Consider the following 20,174-nt stretch of genomic DNA (forward strand, 5'->3'; position numbering starts at 1 on the left):
GCTTACCGTAAGCTTAGGGATGAAATAGACTGCAAGGCCTAGATCTAAAACTTTTCGTTTCAATCTAATTATATTGAATAATTTTATTGTGTAATAAACACGATATTTTACTTTATATTTCACAATTCTATTTTTACTGCGTGCAATTTCGTTCCGTCCTCCCGACCGACAGCAGAGGAGATGCGGTCACCGTGGCCAAAATCAATCTGGATATCAACTACTACTACAATCTAGCTTATTTTAGGTTTATGTTTGTACATATGCTGTTTACAGGAATTCGTAGGCCGGTTCCCCGTGCTGGTGCCTTTCCACAGTCTCGACCAGGACTTGCTCGTACGCATTCTCACTGAGCCTAAGAATGCTATTGTAAGTATTAACGTTTAGTACATGTACGTATAAAAGTTTGAAAGTTGAAGGATTTGCACTGTTGGTTTCTAAGACGTCGAGATTCAAATCTTGCGCCTTAATTTTGTTATACGTTTTTAGAAAATAATAATAGGTATTATTTTAATACAGTATAATATTTTTTAGTATGTTATATTAGGTTAATTTTGAAGAGCGGATATTTCTGATGATTGTCTTTACGTACCAGACGTAATACGTTCGTAGTTATGGCAGGCAACATTAATTTAGTGGATATCTAAATGGTTATTATTAGAGATATTCAATGTTCTAAATTACCCGAATGCATGGTGCATTCGAGCAACTATTATTAACAATAATGTTTCTATATTTAAATATAAGTTATTTTAATTAATAATTTATTAACATAATATATTAAACAATATTTTAATATATAATTTTCTATATATAAATATTCGTTTTTATGTTTTCGTTTCGTTTCGTTTTCGTACTCTACAATAACATTTACAAACTGTGTGTGTGCGCACAGGTGGCGCAGTACAAGCTGCTGTTCGCGATGGACAAGTGCGAGCTGTCGTTTAGCGCGGAGGCGCTTGCCGCCGTCGCCGCGCAGGCCATGGAACGCAAGACGGGCGCGCGCGGCCTACGCGCCATCATGGTATGGAAGACATGCTTATTATTAAATTAATCAGCAATAATTAATCAGCAGGGAACAACACAGAAGGAACTCCGTTCCCTACTTTCCGCCGAATTTTTCGAGGCATTGCGTGTTGAGTGGCGGAACTTAACGCCAGATTTTTGCCATGGAGCGAAAAAATTTAAATATTCAAAAATAATACTTCATACTCTCGAGTGGGGATCAAACCCACAACCGTCGCATAACCTGGTTGTTATGGTGTTCCTCTTCCGTAGCTATTTTTCTTTCGACAATGACACCGTGCTTCGCTTTTCGTTGCCTTGTGGTTTTACTCTTAAGAAATCCAAATTACGTCAAAGTCGATTTTCGTTCACGACTCGGTTGTGCTTAGCTGAGGCTGGAATACATTCCACTAAATCGGTGACTGTAACCTTTCTAAGACTTGTATACCGTCAACGCTTAGTGTTCGGGATCCATTTGACCTCTTCTGTGTTCACTGTGCCTTTGTATTTAATATTTCGCCGTATGGACCAAGATGTCATTTGGTGTACGTAATGGCAGAAGCGAAGGCTGGCCTTAGTTACCACGTGCCGCCCATAAAAGCGCTTAAAACTGATAAATATCTCGAAAACACTAAACGGATCACCTCGCAAGCGTTTCACTGATTTAGGCGATAATGTCAAAACAATTTTTCCTTCAAAAATTGTCTGATAGTAAATTTATTCTTATTACAATTACGATCCTCTAGACTAGCGGTGCTTCCTCTGTGAGAGACCAGACAGACCTAGACATGAGTTTAAAAAATATATCGGGCTCTCAACACAAACAATTCTGTTCATTATGGAAGGCATAACATTAATTATACTGCTCTTTTCGACCTGGTGAATGATCAAAAACAATACGACGAAAACAATGATCTTTGTATTTATCTGATCGATGGATCCAAGGCCTATTTAACACCTGTAGCGTATGCTCTTTTTCCATAAAAGAAAAGCTTCTATTATAATGTTCCTCATATCCCTCTCCTCAGGAAAACCTCTTGCTGGAGGTGATGTTCGAGATCCCTGGGTCGGACGTGGCACGCGTGCACGTGCACGAGGGCTGCGTGCGGCGTGCCGAGCCGCCCGCGCTGCACCGCCGCGAGCGCGCGCCCGCCCGCAGCGCCTGCAGCGACAGCGAAGGGGACGGCGACCGCTGGCCCTCGGTGCGACTCACCAATTGTATGTAGACACGCACACACACACACACACACATACACACACACACACACACATACACACACACACACACACATACACACATACGCGCGCAGACACTTCTAGACACCCACTGACTGACGTGCGTCTCGGAAGCAAAGAGACGTACACACACGCAAAGACAGACGCACATTAACAGATATATTTTAGCTGTAACGGTAGACCCAAATTTACTTCGTCAATATTACGTAGAATGGAAAAGATAATGAGATGTTACTCAATCATTTGTAACGTACAATCTATTATATTATAATTTTTTTACCACAAACTACGTACAATATTACGTTAGGATTACTACACTGTGACATACTACAATATATGAACACTGATAGCACATTACACAATTAATTAAACAACATAAACCTAAAATACGTCACAACATCACGTCCCCGTGATACACAATACTAAAACAACACTAAATATCATTCCAAACGTGTGTATACGCTAAACGCTTACAATTTGCAGTAACTTTACCTGGTTTACTATAAGTACAGCACAGTTGACGAGCCGTAGCCGCCCCTGAAGTTAGGCTTTCTGAACTGATGCGCAATTTTCATTACACTCGCGCTCAGGAACCAAATAATGAAAACAATAAAAATCCTTAAAATAAATCCATACTTCCATCTACAATTCTACACTTAGCGGCCACGACTCGTTGACTTTACTATAATTGGGTATTGTACAATAACGTTATTACGGCAAAATAGTTATTTTTTTTTATAAATATTTTCAGGACGAAGTCAAAGCCGCGGTATGGCCGCGAACTAAAAACGGATTTTCAATTTAACTGTGCGTTAGTAGAATATAGACAAAATATATATTTTTGTTTCAATTATTTTTCTTAATTTGACAGTAGTATGACGTCATATTTTGTAACACAATAGTTATTTTTTATATATACATATGTTTTATATATATATTATATTAAGGCATTCTCATTGAGTAGCAAAACAAAGTTCAGTGACAAATTTAGTTTAGTACTCCAAAACTGAAGCATCTATTTTGTTAAATTAATTTGTACAAAAGTCAATATTCAGTAAATAAATTTATAACAATTAAAAACGTCTGGCTGCCGTGGCACAGAGTCACAAGGGTTCAACTGTCAAGATTTGACTGTTGTGGGTTCGATTCCTACTCAGAGGAATGAAATATTAATAACGAAATGTTTATAATGAAATATTATAAACATTTCGTTCCTAACCTGAACTTATAAGGCAAAGCACGGTGTTGCATCCGCCACTCTACATGCAATACCTCGAGATTTTTGCAGAAAGTGGAGGATGGATAGTCTTAATGAGAACTGGTGTCGTGACACTAGGTTTTCTTTGCGTACCCAAGATACATGCAAGATACGTGAAGCTAAAAAAATATATTATTGCTTTGTTCTTAAAAGCAATTAATCGATCAAACATTTTTGTAGCTCTATTATTATTATTTTTTTCATATTTTTAGATTGATTCATAAAGCTTACATAAATCTATGCTTAATCATTCAATCATATAATATCAATATTGTTCCTTCTCTGTTTACTATGAAATAATTTATTTTGCAGGAACTCAAAACATCAGAAACAGAAGAATCGGTGACCTGTGCGCTCTGACCTACAGACGTTCAATAGATAATATAAATATATAGACGACAAATTAAAACAAATATGTTGAACAGATTATACAAAAGCAAAGTATTTTTTTTAAATGACAAATTACAGTGTAAATGCTATTTGGTTGGATTCTGTCTTTTATAAATTTAAAAAATATATAAAAATGAGCGGTTTTAAACGTAAACTTATTGTGAATATGCTTTTTGGTTCACATTTTTTTTGGAAGCCGTGTCCATGTTCTTCTCATTTTCATTTGTAGGTAAAAAAAAACTTAAAATTATATAAGAATTTGTGATAACCAACTTTGATGGAGTATCTATAGTTTCTTTATTTTTTTACAAAAATATTTGATATCACTTTAAATTGATAATATAGTAGTGTCAATATGTAAGTTAAAATAATATAAAAATACTCTATTTAAATAATTTTATTTTCAAATCTTATGTGTGAGTAGTAAAAACCTTAATTATTTACTTGAAAAAAAAAAGAAAAGAAAAAAAATGTATTATTTTAATTGTTTTGCTTTACTAAAAATTGCTTGTTTATAATTATTCCAAAAGAAAAATTAAACCAAAAAGTGATTTTAATTTCTAAAAAAACATGAAATTACTTAAATGTAGATTCGATCCCGACGTTCGTATCTTTTAAACTGTTGTATTCAACACCATACAACATTACTATGTGATGTAAATTACTGTAAATAACGAATATAAATAGAATATAATAGATTAGTTAGTGTTATAGATAACTTTTATTATAAAAGTATCGAAATATGGATACAGCGTCAATGATTTGTAAAAAAAAATTAAAAATATATTATTTATATGTTTAAATTGTTGTTTAGAAAGAAAAAAAAACAGTTCTACTTTAACCTGTCTAAAGCTACTGGAGATTCTAAATATTTTAAATTTAAATCATTCTTCAGTGGAAATTAAATCCACAAATTTTTCCTCTTTCTTTTTTTTTACCTTTATCTGTTTTCCTCGGTACTGCTAATATACGAGATACAGGTGAAGCTATTTTAATTTAATTATTTAATATTTTTATTTAATAATAGTTATCATACTTATAATAAAACCCTTAATATATCAACTTCAATAACTTCGAATAATCAAAAAAAAAATCGCTAATAGTAATTTAGAGAATGGTTTTGCAATATTTATTAAAAATAACTCATAATATTGCTTAAATAATTTTCTATTTCAAAATTCAACCTGCAACATATTAAATAATTTTGAAAATATGCTAAAATATTATTTTATGATCTATATTATTCTCTCGATTTTTCTACAAATCATTGATGTTTAAAAACTAATTGGCAAAGCTGTGAAATTTATGACCGTTTTTTTATTTTTAGTTTTAATTTTTATTTAATGTTGCGACGTGAATTTTTAAAATTATAGTTTAAATTTTATTTGGAGATATTAAAAGAAACACTTTGCAACTAAAAATAGTATAATTTAATAAACTAAGCCTATTTTCGAGATAATATAAAGAAATTAATATTACTTTTTTGTTTTTCATTCTGTGTTCCTATTCAAATTCAAATTCAAAATATTATTTATTCAAATAGGCAATTAGGTATAGCGCGCACTAGTGATTTTTGTCACCGTGACTGTTGCGTCACTGTCACCGTGTACATTACACTTAATGAAGGTGCGCGCATTTGGATACGTGACAATTGGGTGACTTTTTGTCCGCGGAGGACGGCAACACGCCGGTGACGCAACTGTCACCGCGTCCATAGATTTGTATGCCCGTGCGCGCATTAGCAACTAAATGTCACCTCCTCCTTGCGGTTTCCATACTAGTCGTCTTCCGCATAAACATGAAACAACAGCATGTTGCATTGCAGCACCGAATTTTTATTTCAAGAATGGCGTCAAGTTCATCACCAAGGCAAAACGTGTGTTTTCATGAAAATAAAATAGACAATGACAATACTGATTGACGAAATTGAGTTGAGGCCATTGCTCTATGACAAATGAAAAGTTGAAAGCCAATATTTTCTACATTTGCTTTTTTTTCTATTTCTTAATATAAGTGCACAGACAACCATCTCTTCGAGTTCCATTTTATCAAATGTAAAAAGTTTCGTCACTGTCATCGCAAATGCGCGCAGTCGCGAAATGTATGGTGACATGTCAGTGACAAAAAATTTATTGTCACCGTGACAAAAGTCACCAGTGCGCGCTAAGGCTTATTATAAGCACTTTTGAATCGTCGAACATATGAACAAAAAGCTACCACCGGTTCGGAAGGCAGTTCTGCTGAGAGGAGCCGGCAAGAAACTCAACAGTTGCTCTTTATTGTTACCATTGTAGTACTTTATTTATTTTAAATACAACAAATTTTCTAAAACATAACACATAATACGGAACCTAGAGTAAAGACACTCCGTTCCCACTGAGACACTTTTGTTACCCATAGTTACTTAAATACCTTTGTTTTCAGCCTCCATAAATTGAACAAAGCTGGCCACTAGTTAATCTAATAAGCATGGGCCGGGCACAGTTTTTTGTAACACCCAGTTTTAGTGTTCTGGGGAACTTTCTAACCACACAGTATGTCACGTAATTTAATATTACCCACAATACCAATATACATGGCACCAGTACTGTGCGATTCGGCATCTGCCTCCAGCATAGAGGCTGGCCACGCCCCTGTAGCTCGTCTGGTGTCACCCGGGGTCGTGGGTGGCGGTGATCTTTTACCATCTGGTGACCTACCTACCTACCTACCTACGCACGCTTGCCTTGTCCTTGCCAAAAAATCTCAGAAAAGACTTTAATAAACCAAGGCCAGTCGCAAGGACACAAAATGTGACTGTAAATGCGTCTGGTTGTGGGTTCGATCCCCACTCGTCGTCACTAAATTTATATTTCCATTTCTTCGCTTTGGTTTCGAGGCAAAGGGCGGCCTCGCCACGCCATGCCTCCAAATTTCAGCGGAAAGTGGGTAACGAAGTGTTTTAACACTAGGTTCCCTCCCCCTACCCAGCTATATGCATGAATTTAGTGTGAAGATAAAAAATATAAATATCTTTCAAAGTTTTGCTATAAGAGAGTAAGTACGTAAACAAATATTTTAACATTAATTGACAATTTGATAACAATGATCATTATTTATAATGTCAGACTCAGAATGTAGACTTATGAGTCATAATCGTAGCTTAGGGGAATTGTGCTTAAGATGACATACTTTTTGTTTGAAGATAAATATTTCAAACAAATAAAGTGATCTGAGAACAGCATATTGCGTATACTATTATATATTTCATAATCAACGAAATTATTTTAGTTTCAGAACAATCATCTTTCAAACATCATAAAAACAAACAAAAATCGCACTTAGGTCGACCAGTGTAAGACGAAATAACTACAGGGTAAAATGACATACTTAGTATGTGGCATAAAAATGCCATCATTATTTGTCGAGCATAGTTTACAAATAAATAGTTTCTTCTTTGCTGGGGGGCTTTTAAACAGTATTAAGGCCAAATTCATACATGTTGCAATTTTTATGAGGTTGGATTCCGTTATCAGTTACTTCCTTTTCCAAAAGGGAAATAAGCTTCGTCACTTGCGGCTATTGAATGCCCTTGCTCTAGCAGCCTTATCCATGTCTTCTTGTGACCAATATATATTCGTTTGTAATTGCCAGGCATTTTGTAGGTAAAGCAAAAAATACATCGATTCTATTTATAAGGGTAAGATAGTATGCCATCTTATACTCACGTCTTGTATGTCATCTTACCCAATAGATATATGAATTTAATTTTAACCGTTGTGACAAAAGGTTATAGGTTAGGATGCGCTTTTAGCGTTAGTTGTGTCATATAATAATCCTATTTTACATTTATAATTAGTTCAAATAGAAAATCTTTATCTTACATGTCTTTTCACCATCAAGCAAAAGCGAAAGAAAAATTTGTTGCAATTGAAAATAACGAAAACATGAATTACTTGCCCATCTGCATTCACTTTCAGCCATACTGAATTTAAGCACTAGCTGCATCTACAGACACTCTCTAAAACGTCACAAGATCGCACTTAGCGCTAATAGTTTCATCAATATTGGTAGTGTGTCATCTTATCATAGTATGCCATCTTGAGCACAATTCCCCTACTCATACAAGTATTTGAACGTCACAATTCGTATATAACTATATACCTACGAGTATATAAAATATTAGATCGGTGGGAGAAGAATTCAGCATTATTATTATTGGAAAATTATTGCACACCTAGGAAGGAAAATATTGTTTTTGTGGCCGAAAAGAAGATTCCAAGAAAAAGTACGTAGAGTTTTGTTATTTTCCGCATGTCTATTACATGACGTCTTAATACCTAATATTGCGTATTATGAACGTGAATATATTTTATTCTATGGGCAATAAAAATATTTTTAAAGATTACCTTTATTATTGTAAAAATACACTAGTAAATATAATAATAATACTCTTAATCACATTTAATATATCACCATTGATAAAATTCTAGACTACTAAACTCCTATTGTCGCTAATTTGGTTATAAGTTTCATTTTCAACGATATCTAATAATATTTGGACCATATTATATACTTCTTCGTAGCTGGTGTATAAGGGTGCTGGAGTGAGTCTTAAAACATTGGGATCTCTGAAATCTGGAACAACTCCTCGATCTTTCAACGCTAAAGATATCCTATACCCCTCTTCATGTTCCAAGCAAATATGACCACCACGTTTCTCGTCTTCTCTAGGGTTGCCAATGGAGAACCCGTATTTTACCAGTTTCGTGTCCACCAAGAACATCAAATAAGATGTGATTTTTAAAGCTTTATTTCGAATATTCGATATACCGGCTTCTAGGAACATGTTTAATGAACCTTCCAAGCCTGCCATCGAAAGGAGATGTGGAGTACCGATCTGCCAGCCGTTGGCGTCCTTTCGATGATCAAACTCCTGAAGTAGTTTGAATTGGGTCTCTTTCTTGTTTCCAAACCATCCCGCTAATCCTGGGAGTAGATGGAAATGTTTTCTATTTATATACAAACCGGATGCAGCTCCAGGGCCACCATTTAAATATTTATATGTGCACCAAACTGCAAAATCAACGTCTAAACTTTTTAAATCGACTTCAATACTACCAATTGCGTGGCAAAGATCCCAACCTATTATTATATCTCTTTTCTTTGCTTCAGCGCTAATTTTCTTCATATCCAATATTTGAGCAGATCGATAGTATATCGCAGGTAGCAGAATAAGAGCTACATCAGGAGTCATCGCCCGTATTATGTCATTTTCGTCCATAAGAGTGTCTTTACAGGAGATGATTTTCACAGCATCTTTGGGATCATATCCCTTTAGCCTTACCTGGCTGTCTACAGCATATCTATCTGTTGGAAAATTAATGTCATCCACTAATATTTTATACTTGTCTTTGTTTGGTTTATAAAACGTACTGACTGCTTGGTGAATATTCACTGTGGTGGAACCATTTATAGTAACTTCGTCAGGATCTGCTCCTACCAACTCAGCCATCGTCTCTGCAAGATAGGCTGAATACATATAATATTTGTTATTATCCACGTTCCATATTTTGACACCTTCAGACTTCCATTTTTCTATTACTTCTAGTATTCTCTCTTCAGCGTCTGTTGAAGCCAATCCCAGAGAATTACCACACATATAAATTGTGTTCTTCTTCAAATAAAATCTTTTTCTAAAATGGCCTAATTTGTCGTTATTATCCAAAAATTTGGCAAATTCGTGGCCATCTTTGAAGTTCATGTCCATTTTGTAATAAGTAATAAGCTCTCTATTTAGACAGGGAGTTAGATGAAGTATTTGCGTCTTAATGTATTTGGACATCCGAGAACTATCTTTTATACTTAACTGACATGTTTTATAATTATTGTTTATTAATTATTATGCTATTATTTGAAACAATGATGTTTACATCACAATTCTAGAAGCGGTGACCATGATGTGCTAACTGCATGGAACTACTTTGCTCTTTTAAACATTAAATAGTTTTTGTACATACCGACATAGTTTACTAAGTTATAGACATTCACGTAACTTGAAATATTATTAGGAAGTAATTGAAATTTATTAAATGTTTTCGTTTTATCCGATTTTTTCAAAAGAAAAGGGGTAAATGATTCTGTCAGTGAACGGATGAAGAGCCGTTCGCATCATCCCTTCACGCAATGTCCCGAAAATTCAGCGGTAAGCGAACAACGGAGTATCTCAACACGAGGTCCCCTCTGGATCCCCCTATGGATACCGCGTGAAGCTGAAAAATAGAGTCGTCGTAGTCTTTCTAAAAGTTAAAAAAAAAGCTTTTTAAATATTTTTTTAGAGATAGAAAATGACTACAAAACTATACCTGAAAATAATATATTTATTACTTTGAAGTAAAGAAAATTGGAAAAGAGTAAATTAAATTATTGACAAAATTATGATATCTGGATATTAGGGATAACTATTAACTATTTTAACCCTGTTTTTTTTTAATCGGTGCTAGCTAAACATGACAAAGACATTAAGAGATAACCACTAAACACATTGAACAAAAGACTATTATTTTCAAGTATAGTTGTGAAGTAATTGTTTTAATATTTTAATAAAAAAATATGTACGTACGTTAGATTTTTATATTAAATGTAGACATCCTACAACTAAGGAAATATAACCGTGGGAAAATATTAGTAAATAATACTGATAATGAGGATTAAGTTATAAAAGTGATAGGTTGATTCAGATTCGGTGAAAGTGTTTTATTGATTTGTAATTTGTTTCGCGTTACTTCGTTTAATCTTGACGCATGTTTTCTTTGTGGCTTACGGAGAAAATGTTTAGTGACAAATCTCTACATTCTTTATTTTATTAATTTATAAAGTATAAGCATTTTATAAATGGAAATTGAACTCATGAGTGTTAATCGGTTGGCTATATGAAAATTGCGCGAGACTGATGTCTCCTTTAGTTCATTTCCTTCGTGAATCTTCAATATATTATAGATATTAAACCATTTACTCGGTTAAGTAATATTACAAAATTTATTTTCATTTATTTGCTATATATATAATAAAAATTTACTTTACCGATTTATTTTTTGCTAGTCACCAGTTCACTAAAGCTAATATCTGAGTTATTAGCTTGACCTGAAAAGAACCGGCGCGCGAAACGACGCACGAAAGCTGCTGAGCTAAGTCTATTCGCCACTCCATCAATATGATGTACCCACTGTTATTTGAAGTCAATGAAGTCAAAGTCAAAAAGTAGATTTGACAGGATCCACGGGTTCTGCATTCGAGAGTACTTCCGGTTTAAAAAAAAGTTTAAGGTATTCTGAATATTATACATTGAGTTTTTTTATCACTAAGTTTCTATCAAAATTTTTGACCTATATCTCTATCTCTATATAGTAATTTTGTACATGCCTTAAAATATTGTATATATCGCGTGTATAAGTTTCAATAATGTATTTATTTATAATATTGAACCTACGTCAATAAACGACCTACGTCAATTATTCCAAACACGCATAGCATATGTAACCTCGCATATTTATTACGAACCATTAGATAATATGTTTATAAATGTACACCCTGTAACCTAATCAGTACACGAGTGACGTATACAGCGTGTATAGATTACGTTGATAACAAGAACCTAGGCTTAGTATATTTATAATATTATCAAATACCTAAAAGGATATATATATATATATATATATATTTCAAGATCATTTTTCCCAAAATTTCATACTTGTTCAGAGATTCTAGTATTCTTAGGGTTCCATATCTTAAAAAATCAACATAATCATTAGGTATGTACGAGTGTCTGTGCATTGTTTTTTTTCGATCATGAGGTTAATGCTGTTAGCCCTATTGGCTTTTACAACGACACCGGTTGGGTAGGGAAGAGGGTACTCTGTCCCTGATGAAATATGCATTGCTTTGCCGTATTTTGTTCTATTTATCGTGTAATTAAAACCGTTAGGAAACCACCCTGGGGACTAAAATTAAAAAAAAATTGCAATAGATGAAAACTAACAGTAGATACAAATAAAGAATTAGATTAATATTAGGTGTAAGTATATCACTGGAAAAAAACACTATCAACTTATATTTGTAGTTAATTTCATACCAAATGAATGTACACGAACGTAACTTTAAGTTCGTTCACTTTTATAATTTGTTACGAAACCCTCGAACCGATTTATTTATGTTAAATTAGGTATTTAAATGTTTTTAATGCAGTGTTTATTATATAATATAACTACTGCGTAGGTGGTGCTGATAAGCTGTTGCAAATAGATGAATTGCTCAAATTGACTATCTTTGTGCAATAGAAGATGTGTATTGGTTCCAATCTTAGAATTTGTTCATTTTTTTTGCTTCACCCGCACATAGCAGGTGAAGCAGAGGGGGCTCTAGCGACCATGTGTTAAGATGCAAAATAGTTATATGCTGTGCCGCTTGGGCACAATGCCTACAAATATATTTTTTTAGATAAATAAGCGGGAACAAAACATCCTGGACATACGAGATAATATTTATTTTAACAAAGAAAATATTTTAATAAGTCATAATCACAACTGACAATAAATGACGTAAGTCGTAAATAAAATACCAAAACCTAAATATATAAACAAACAAAAACTCAACAAAATGAAAAAACTTCTACCAATCTTATATACTAACATAAAACTACGAAGTTTTACAACGAGTTCGTGTAGTACGTGTATATATTGTCCGCCGCCCACCTACGGACCAACGGAAACGCAACGGTCAGAAATGATGAACGGAATTAAAATATTAGCGGCGAAGACTTCTGGCACTATCATGGCATCATGCACTGTTATGTTTCAGGTATTATTATTTTTAACCAATTTAAAACAAGGAGGTTCTCGATATGATGAGAATGTTATAATTTTGTGTTGTTACGCGATTATGGTAATTTTTTTTTTCACGCGACCTACGTCGTATTTCAGAGATAGATCAGTGCTTTTTTAAATATCAACCCACCCAGAACAGAGAATCCATGAAATGCTATGTTGCTAGTTTCTACTCAAACCAGCAAAACTTATAAAATATATTAAAAAATCATTTAAAGGCAGGATCTCGATATGAAACCCACGACGACCTTGGCTCATCTCACTTCCTGCGCGCAGCATCTACATCATCTGGTCAGGATTTCACCAATTATTCCAAACTTCGAGTCTTACAGCAACAAGGAGCATATCTTTCTTGTACATCTGATAGGGAGACTATAGCGTATACTCTGCAATGCCCGTTATATCTGTTTGGGGAACTAAAGAATTACCTTTTGGATACAGCAGCAAGGTAGAAATCTTCCTTCTGACGTCTTTTGTCTTAAGAGTAATAAATAATAGTATTTTTTTATTGATCTCATAATATTAATCTGTTTTGTAATTAATTAGGTGTTTTTACCACAATTGGGAAATAACAGACTTAAAGGCACAAATCAGCGGCGACATACTTAGGATTCATCCGGAACAACGAGCTATAGACTTAGTGCAAAAAGCTTGCTTCGCCGGTTCATTAAGTAATTCCAATTTTTGTGAACAAGAGAGAATATATGAGATGACTGGAGAAAAGTTGAGAAGATATGTGGAGACCAACTTTCAGTCTAATCGGTGTACTGTAGCGAGCGTTGGGGTGCCTTTTGACGAGACGGTAGAGATGGCTGAACGTATCAATACTAGCCGGGTATGTGTAATACATATGCATCATGCTAGTGAGATAAAAACTTTTTATTGGTCATAATTTAGGAAAAGTACAATAATATATTTATATATAAAAATTAAAAAACACTCCGTTCCCATTCAGACATTTCCGTTCTCCACTTTCCGGCGAATTCCGAATGCATTGTGTATATCGTTACCAAATCAAGAGGAAATGAAAATATTAAATATTTTATTTTCTCGAGTGGAAACCGAATCCACAACCTGTCATACTCGCAGTCGCATGCTTGTGTCCCTGTCCCTCGACTAGCCTCAAAAAAAACTTTGCTAAGGTCTTTGTACTGAGAAATTAATTTCAACTTACTAATAGCTTATTTTGACAATTTTTAATCTTCATTAGATAAAATAGCCAATGGAGAACGTTGGAATAAAAATAAGAATATATTTGTTACAGGATAAGCCCTTATGCTTAGAACTGCCACAATCAAGTCCACGAGGTGGTTTTGAGTACTATGACTTGGGTTCAGGCAGTGACACTTGGATTGTCGTAGCTATTCCCGGTTGTGGAACTGATGATTTTCTGTGAGATAAATTTCTATTTGTTTTTTTTATTGCGTCACGCTGTATTAGTGCAGGCAGAGGAAACTACTTTGTTCTAACCTTTTTTTATTTAGTAATATCTACATATTTTTTTTAATTATTTCTAGTAATCTCCAGAAATATGCAATATTAGCGGCTGCATGTGGAACGGACACTTTACAGCAAGGAGAGAGCGAGTATAATAAAATTCTCCAGCCGCCGCTCGGACTTATGTGTGGGAACGACGTGTTCACTTCGTATAGAGCTTTTAATATATCATATGCTGATACAGGAGTTTTTGGTAAAGGAAGTTTTAAAGAATAAGATCATTAAACTAATAAGTGAAAAAAGTGCCTATCTTCGGAGAATTCATCTACAATTTTTTCTGGGGATATCTATTGAAAGCACAGAATTTATTCTTGTAAAATATTAAAAAATATAATTAGACTAGCGGACACGCACAGCTTCGCTAGCTCACTTAAGGGTGAATTCTAATAAACCATGCATCATGTGTTCAAAGAAATATTTTTAAGAGTCTAAATTTTTAATTTTACAAAAATCGGTGGCGATTTAAGAATTTTTCCATACAAACTTTCAACCCGTTATTTGCACCCGTAGGGGAAGAATTCTAGAAAACCATGAAACATGTGTTCAATTAAATACTTTTAAGAGTCTGAATTTCAAGTTTTATAAAAATTAGTGCCGATTTAAAAAAAAAACTATACAAACTTTCAACCCCTTATTTGCACCCTTAGGGGAAGAATTCTAGAAAACCATGAAACACGTGTTCAATTAAATACTTTTAAAAATCTTAATTTCAAATTTTATAAAAATCGGTGCCGATTTAATTTTTTTTCCATACAAACTTTTAACCCCTATTTCACCCCTTTAGGGTTAAAATTTTTTAAAATCCTTTCTTAGTGGATGTCCAGATTACGAAAGTAAACATCTGTCCAAATTTCACGTTTCTACCATCAGCGGTTACGGCTGTGCGTGCGTCTTACCTCAGTCAGTGAGGACAAGTCCTTTTATATATATAGATTACCAAACGGCAAACCAGGATAAAATCTATTTTATTGTTCAATTTCCCAATCGTTTATCGTCTTTAATTTGGCAAGTGTACTTATATAATATACTTAAATATACTTAATATTAAATTACAGCCTCTATCGAATGTAACTTATATTTTGTTGGAAACAAGCTTAAAAAAAATTATTTTGAGTCCATTTTTCTTCAATATTTACATGAGTACTTTTTTTAGGTATAATAGCGAAGACTAAATCCTGTACAATTAGCAGAACAGCCTTTGCAATGTCAGAGTTCTTAGCTAATATTGGTGATTTGGATTTTAAGCAAATTGAAATTGGGAAAAAACGTCTTCGTAAGTAACCTTGTGGCTGAAAATAAAAATTGACTTACAACGTTAAATCAATTAATTTTAATTGACTGCTCCTATTCTTAATATCTCGATATCCAAAACCAAGAAGCCTGTCCAACGCATCTGTACTAGCTCCTCTGGTGTTACACGTGGTTGTGGGCGGCGGTGATCACTTACCATCAGGTGACCCCTATGCACGTTTGCCTTTATTGCATGTCCTTTCCATAAAAAATATTTAAAAAATATTAAAATTATTTTTAAATGTGTAAATCTGACAAATAGGCTTTAGGCAATAAATCGTGTAACCTCGAGAGACATGAACATGTTTTTCTTTATTCCGCACATAGCAAGGTAGGCAGAAGGGGATCTGCGATATATGAGTTACTAAGAATTCTTGAGGTATTGCTTGTTACCATACCTAGGACATTAAAATATTTAATATTTAATCCCACAGAGAGGAAGTCGAACCCACAATCGCTGCCTTTCTTAACTCATTTGTGTTCCTGCTCCACGACGCGATGGCCTAAACAATATATGAACATAATATATTTTAAAATTTTAAACATGAATTATATATTGCAGATCTAGGTTTAGCGCAACACGAAGAAAATAGTGCAAAATTATCCCAAGGATTCGCGTTACAAGCTTTCCACGATGAACAAATGGACAGTGTCGATGATTTGATTGAAATGATTGATAAGATACCTTTAGATGAGATAAAGCTCACCGCGAAGAGTTTGGCGGGAGGGTGTAAGTATTTTACTGTTTTTGGATTCTGTAGGTAGGTACCTCAAAAGGTTAAGGTTACTAAAAGTTGACAAACTTAAGTTGGCGGAATTGTACACTCATTTTGTACGAAATCAACTACAATTTTATGTTTGTCTCTCTCTTTTCTATAAAATATTTCAAAATTTTCACATTCATATTTTTGGATTTTTTTCTTTATTTGTACTGCAAGTTCTCACTTCTCGCCATAAGATCATTCATGCATCGTTTTTGCTGCTTTTTAAAAATGTACAAAAAAAATAAACTCTAATAATTGTTTATCCACAGCCGGAAATATGGCGGTTGCTATCGTAGGAGACGTAGGCGCTGCTCCGACTGACCAAGAAATATTCAATCATAGATAAACTAATATACGTATATAATATATCATTAAAATATTGTTGTTTTATTTATGTAACTTCGCACTTTATTTTGAATATAGCAAGGCAGAGGGAACCTGGGTGACACTCTTCCGTCTGTTCCGATTAAGGCACTTTCGTTCTCTACTCTCCGCTCAATTCTGAAGGCATTGCGTTTTGAGTGGCGATACTCATCGCCGTGGTTTACCTACTCACCATAGAGAAGAAATGAGAAAAAATAATATTTAATTTCTTTGAATGGGAATCGAACCCACAACCTGTAATGTTTTCAATCACACGTTTGTGGGCCTGCATATATTTATTATTTGGTGAGTATATTTTTTCTTTTATTAAGGCGTGCCGAAAAAGGAAGTAAATAATTATTTTAGCATTTTTGATTGATTGATTTCTTGATATATGGCGTTTAGAGCGTGCCAGTTGAGTTAGAATTTTTTCTTTGACATTTTGTCCGTATGTCAAATAATGACAGATGTCATCACTTACGTTATTATAATCTATGGCATTACTAATTTTGTTTCACTGCTATTAAATATACTTAATTTCTATTAATTTTTAAGTAAAATTCAGTTACATTGACAAATAAAACAATGTTCAATCTATAACATTTAAAATTATCTTACAAAACAGTAAAAATGATCCAAAATACTTTACAAAATACAGCAAAATGTAAGTAAAATTTTTAAGGTTATGTTATAAAAGTCTTATTGATTTTTTATCTTTTAAGATTTTGCTTACAGATTTGCGGTTTATTAACGTGAAAACTGCTATCAGTTGTATTAAAGAATGTTCGCCGGCAACAAAACCTCGGCTTTCGCCAAACAATTTAGATGTACTATCAAAGGCGAAAACAATGAATTTCAGCCCCCATAGTAATATCTTTGATATAAACAAACAACAAGATAATAGAAAGAAAGATCCACTCACTTATATACCAATAGTAAATCCTAGTTCTATTTTGCCTTTAATTGATTCAAATTGGAGAAAAGATGAGATTGGTTTGCCGGCTATTGATCAAGAAGAGAAACAAGCTGTTAGATTGATTGTTATTAGAAGGAAGAAAATGAAGAAGCATCAGAGAAGGAAGTTGTTGAAGAGAATGAAATATCGTTGGGCTAGAGTCAGTATAAAATATTTTTTATATCTTCACCACTCTATCATTACCACTAGGTTCCCTCTGCCTACCTTGCTATGTGGGAAAAGTGAGAAGCTGCTTTTTAAAATTCAATACACTAAAGAGATAAAAGTCATTTAATGCAAAAATTAAAAAAAATATATTTTTTAACTCTAATTCAAACTTTTTGTAATATCTAAAATTTAAATGTAAAAGCTATGATTGTTCTCATTGGATGTAACTAAAATTTTTTCAAATTAATAAAAACTTTCCTAAATTTTAAATCATATGCCAGAGCATAAAAACTGAAAACTACACTGTCCTGCTATAATTCAATGGCCTCCATGCATGTAGTTTCGTTGTCGTCGTCGTCGAGTAATTACTATAATATTTTAAATAAACTCTTCTATATACTTCATATTCTGTAATAATATTCTTTCCATTACAGATAAAGAAAAACCGTCGCATAAAAAAGGAAAAAGTATTCCAAAATGAATTACTAGCGATGGTCAAACAAGCAAATGAATTTTCAGCAGAGGAATACGTAAAAACTAAAATAGACAAAGCCAATCACACTCCATTGCCCACTCGATGGAGACATAAACGTCTTCCCGAGTTCATAATCCGACAACTTCTGGGTATTGATAAGAAGATCAATTATAAGCATACTGATGTTTATAAGGCTTAGTTTTTATAATTTGGAAATCATATTTGTTGAGTAGATTAAATAAATAATTATTCTAGAATTCATTGTTTTTTTATTATAGCATCTTCCTGAATTCATTATAAGATATGATCAAGATACCTTGATATTGAATATCAACAAGAACATCAAGTCCAAATATACTAATTATATTGTGTAAAAAAGATTATTTTATGTATTATTTAGATTTAATTAATTGGTCGAAAATACTTTATTTAAAAAACATACAAAATTTTAAAATTCATTTCCAAATTCTTTACAATGTGCCACCTAGCCTGCATCTCATAATTAGGGGGAATTAATATAATAAAGTTGGTTTCATTTTCCTACTCCGGTAAACAAAGCGCGGCAATACTTGTAGCCTCGAAAATTATATTATTGGGTGAAAAATGGGGAAATATAAATAAAGGACATTTTCTTACCCCCATCTGTTAAATATTTGCGATTCTAACTGGTTTTACAATTAAAAATTTGATATTCAAAGTAATTTTAATACTCAAATCCTAGATGGCGTTGCTAAAATTTTCTTACTTTTATTTAGCTACTTTTAAAAGATATACTTAATACATTTTTCTTTCGCGCCTTTATGACTGGGGAAAAATCTTCATTTTTTATTTCTGTTGCCTAACGACACAATGTAAAATTTTAAACAGCCTACCTAAATATCCAAGTTATAATAATTATTATAAATATAAAATTATATTAAACATTTAAATAATTATATAAGTCATTTGTCTACCACTACATAGACATTCAGCATTTAAATAATGAAAAATGCTTGTTAAGTTCTTACTTAAAAACTGCATTTTGTTTGTCTACTCCAGTCATTTAAATATAAAATTAAGAAAAAAAGTATATTAGGGAGTTTTGCCACTAATATATATGTAGCTATTATAAATTTAATATCAAGAGAATACGTAAAAAAATATCGTATGAATTAGATTAACTTAATATATAATCTATAAAAATTAATTAGAAGAGAACATATTCTGTAATCCAGCTCCATAAATAATTGGCATTGAAATGCTAAAGAAAACAGTCTTCAAAAAGGTAGACCTATACATTTCTCTCATTTCTTTAAGTATAGAAATCTGCAATGCAGACTTAAGTAGGCAATTTCAAAATTTTGTTTTGCCGTATTCATCACGGCCGGGGAGGAGAGTAAATTAAAATAATATCAGAATGGATGGTGCCACAGTGTAGGCGATAAGCGTTCTTTAATAATCTATTTAAAAATACTGATGTGTATTTCTATATATGTAAATATGTTCAGCTACTGACATTGATTTTTGTTGTGAGTTATATCATAGATATCTAACTAATAAGTACATAAAAATATATAATTTTGGTAGGTGTCAAACCAAAACCGTCTTCTACGAACAACCTTGCTTTACAGGAAAACGCATAAAGTTGTAAATAGTGCTATTACATATTAGATTATTTAAAGAAAAATACTTAGATTATTTAAAACATCCACACGCTAATACTGGGTCCAATCTGCCCCCAAGGATATTTAGGTCGAACGACTGAGCCTTAATTTTTTGCTTTATGATAAACTTCTTAATTAGTGATTCGACGTCTTGTTGACACAGATTGATGGCCGCGAGGTGTATCACGTTTCTTTAACATCTGTCTTTGAGCGTTAGGAATTATGCTCTTCAATTTGTTTACAGAGATCTTTTTTATTTGGTAATGTCCGAA

General features: G+C 33.2%; 3 protein-coding genes across 7 annotated transcripts in view; all 3 read left to right on the forward strand.

Moving 5' to 3' along the window:
• Window positions 1–5,362, forward strand: part of ClpX (Caseinolytic protease chaperone subunit) — a 30,499-nt gene extending 25,137 nt beyond the window's left edge. For 2 of the 5 annotated variants that reach the window (XM_085185062.1, XM_085185065.1), the window contains exons 10-14: window positions 274–366; window positions 893–1,021; window positions 2,031–2,204; window positions 2,990–3,045; window positions 3,809–5,362. In XM_085185062.1, coding sequence (XP_085041188.1) covers window positions 274–366; window positions 893–1,021; window positions 2,031–2,204; window positions 2,990–3,043 — 450 coding nt within the window. In that variant the 3' untranslated portion in view covers window positions 3,044–3,045; window positions 3,809–5,362. Of the gene's footprint in view, window positions 1–273; window positions 367–892; window positions 1,022–2,030; window positions 2,221–2,989; window positions 3,050–3,808 lie in introns of all 5 variants that reach the window. The other 3 variants (XM_085185063.1, XM_085185064.1, XM_085185066.1) reach the window with 3 other exon arrangements.
• Window positions 5,363–11,759: 6,397 nt separating this feature from the next.
• LOC146539726 (cytochrome b-c1 complex subunit 2, mitochondrial-like) lies at window positions 11,760–17,543 on the forward strand. The gene is made up of 9 exons (XM_085185067.1): window positions 11,760–12,721; window positions 12,966–13,195; window positions 13,294–13,582; window positions 14,012–14,139; window positions 14,265–14,437; window positions 15,398–15,517; window positions 16,097–16,264; window positions 16,568–17,325; window positions 17,384–17,543. Exons 1-8 carry the CDS (start codon window positions 12,521–12,523, stop codon window positions 16,642–16,644), a joined length of 1,386 nt encoding a protein of 461 aa, XP_085041193.1. The 5' UTR covers window positions 11,760–12,520; the 3' UTR covers window positions 16,645–17,325; window positions 17,384–17,543.
• LOC146539727 (uncharacterized) lies at window positions 17,184–18,516 on the forward strand. The gene is made up of 3 exons (XM_085185068.1): window positions 17,184–17,325; window positions 17,397–17,776; window positions 18,219–18,516. Exons 1-3 carry the CDS (start codon window positions 17,292–17,294, stop codon window positions 18,456–18,458), a joined length of 654 nt encoding a protein of 217 aa, XP_085041194.1. The 5' UTR covers window positions 17,184–17,291; the 3' UTR covers window positions 18,459–18,516.
• Window positions 18,517–20,174: the final 1,658 nt, after the last annotated feature.

Source organism: Heliconius melpomene, chromosome 4 (assembly GCF_056956725.1).
Source record: "Heliconius melpomene rosina isolate 202511_hmr_F chromosome 4, ASM5695672v1, whole genome shotgun sequence".
NCBI classification, from domain to species: domain Eukaryota; kingdom Metazoa; phylum Arthropoda; class Insecta; order Lepidoptera; family Nymphalidae; genus Heliconius; species Heliconius melpomene.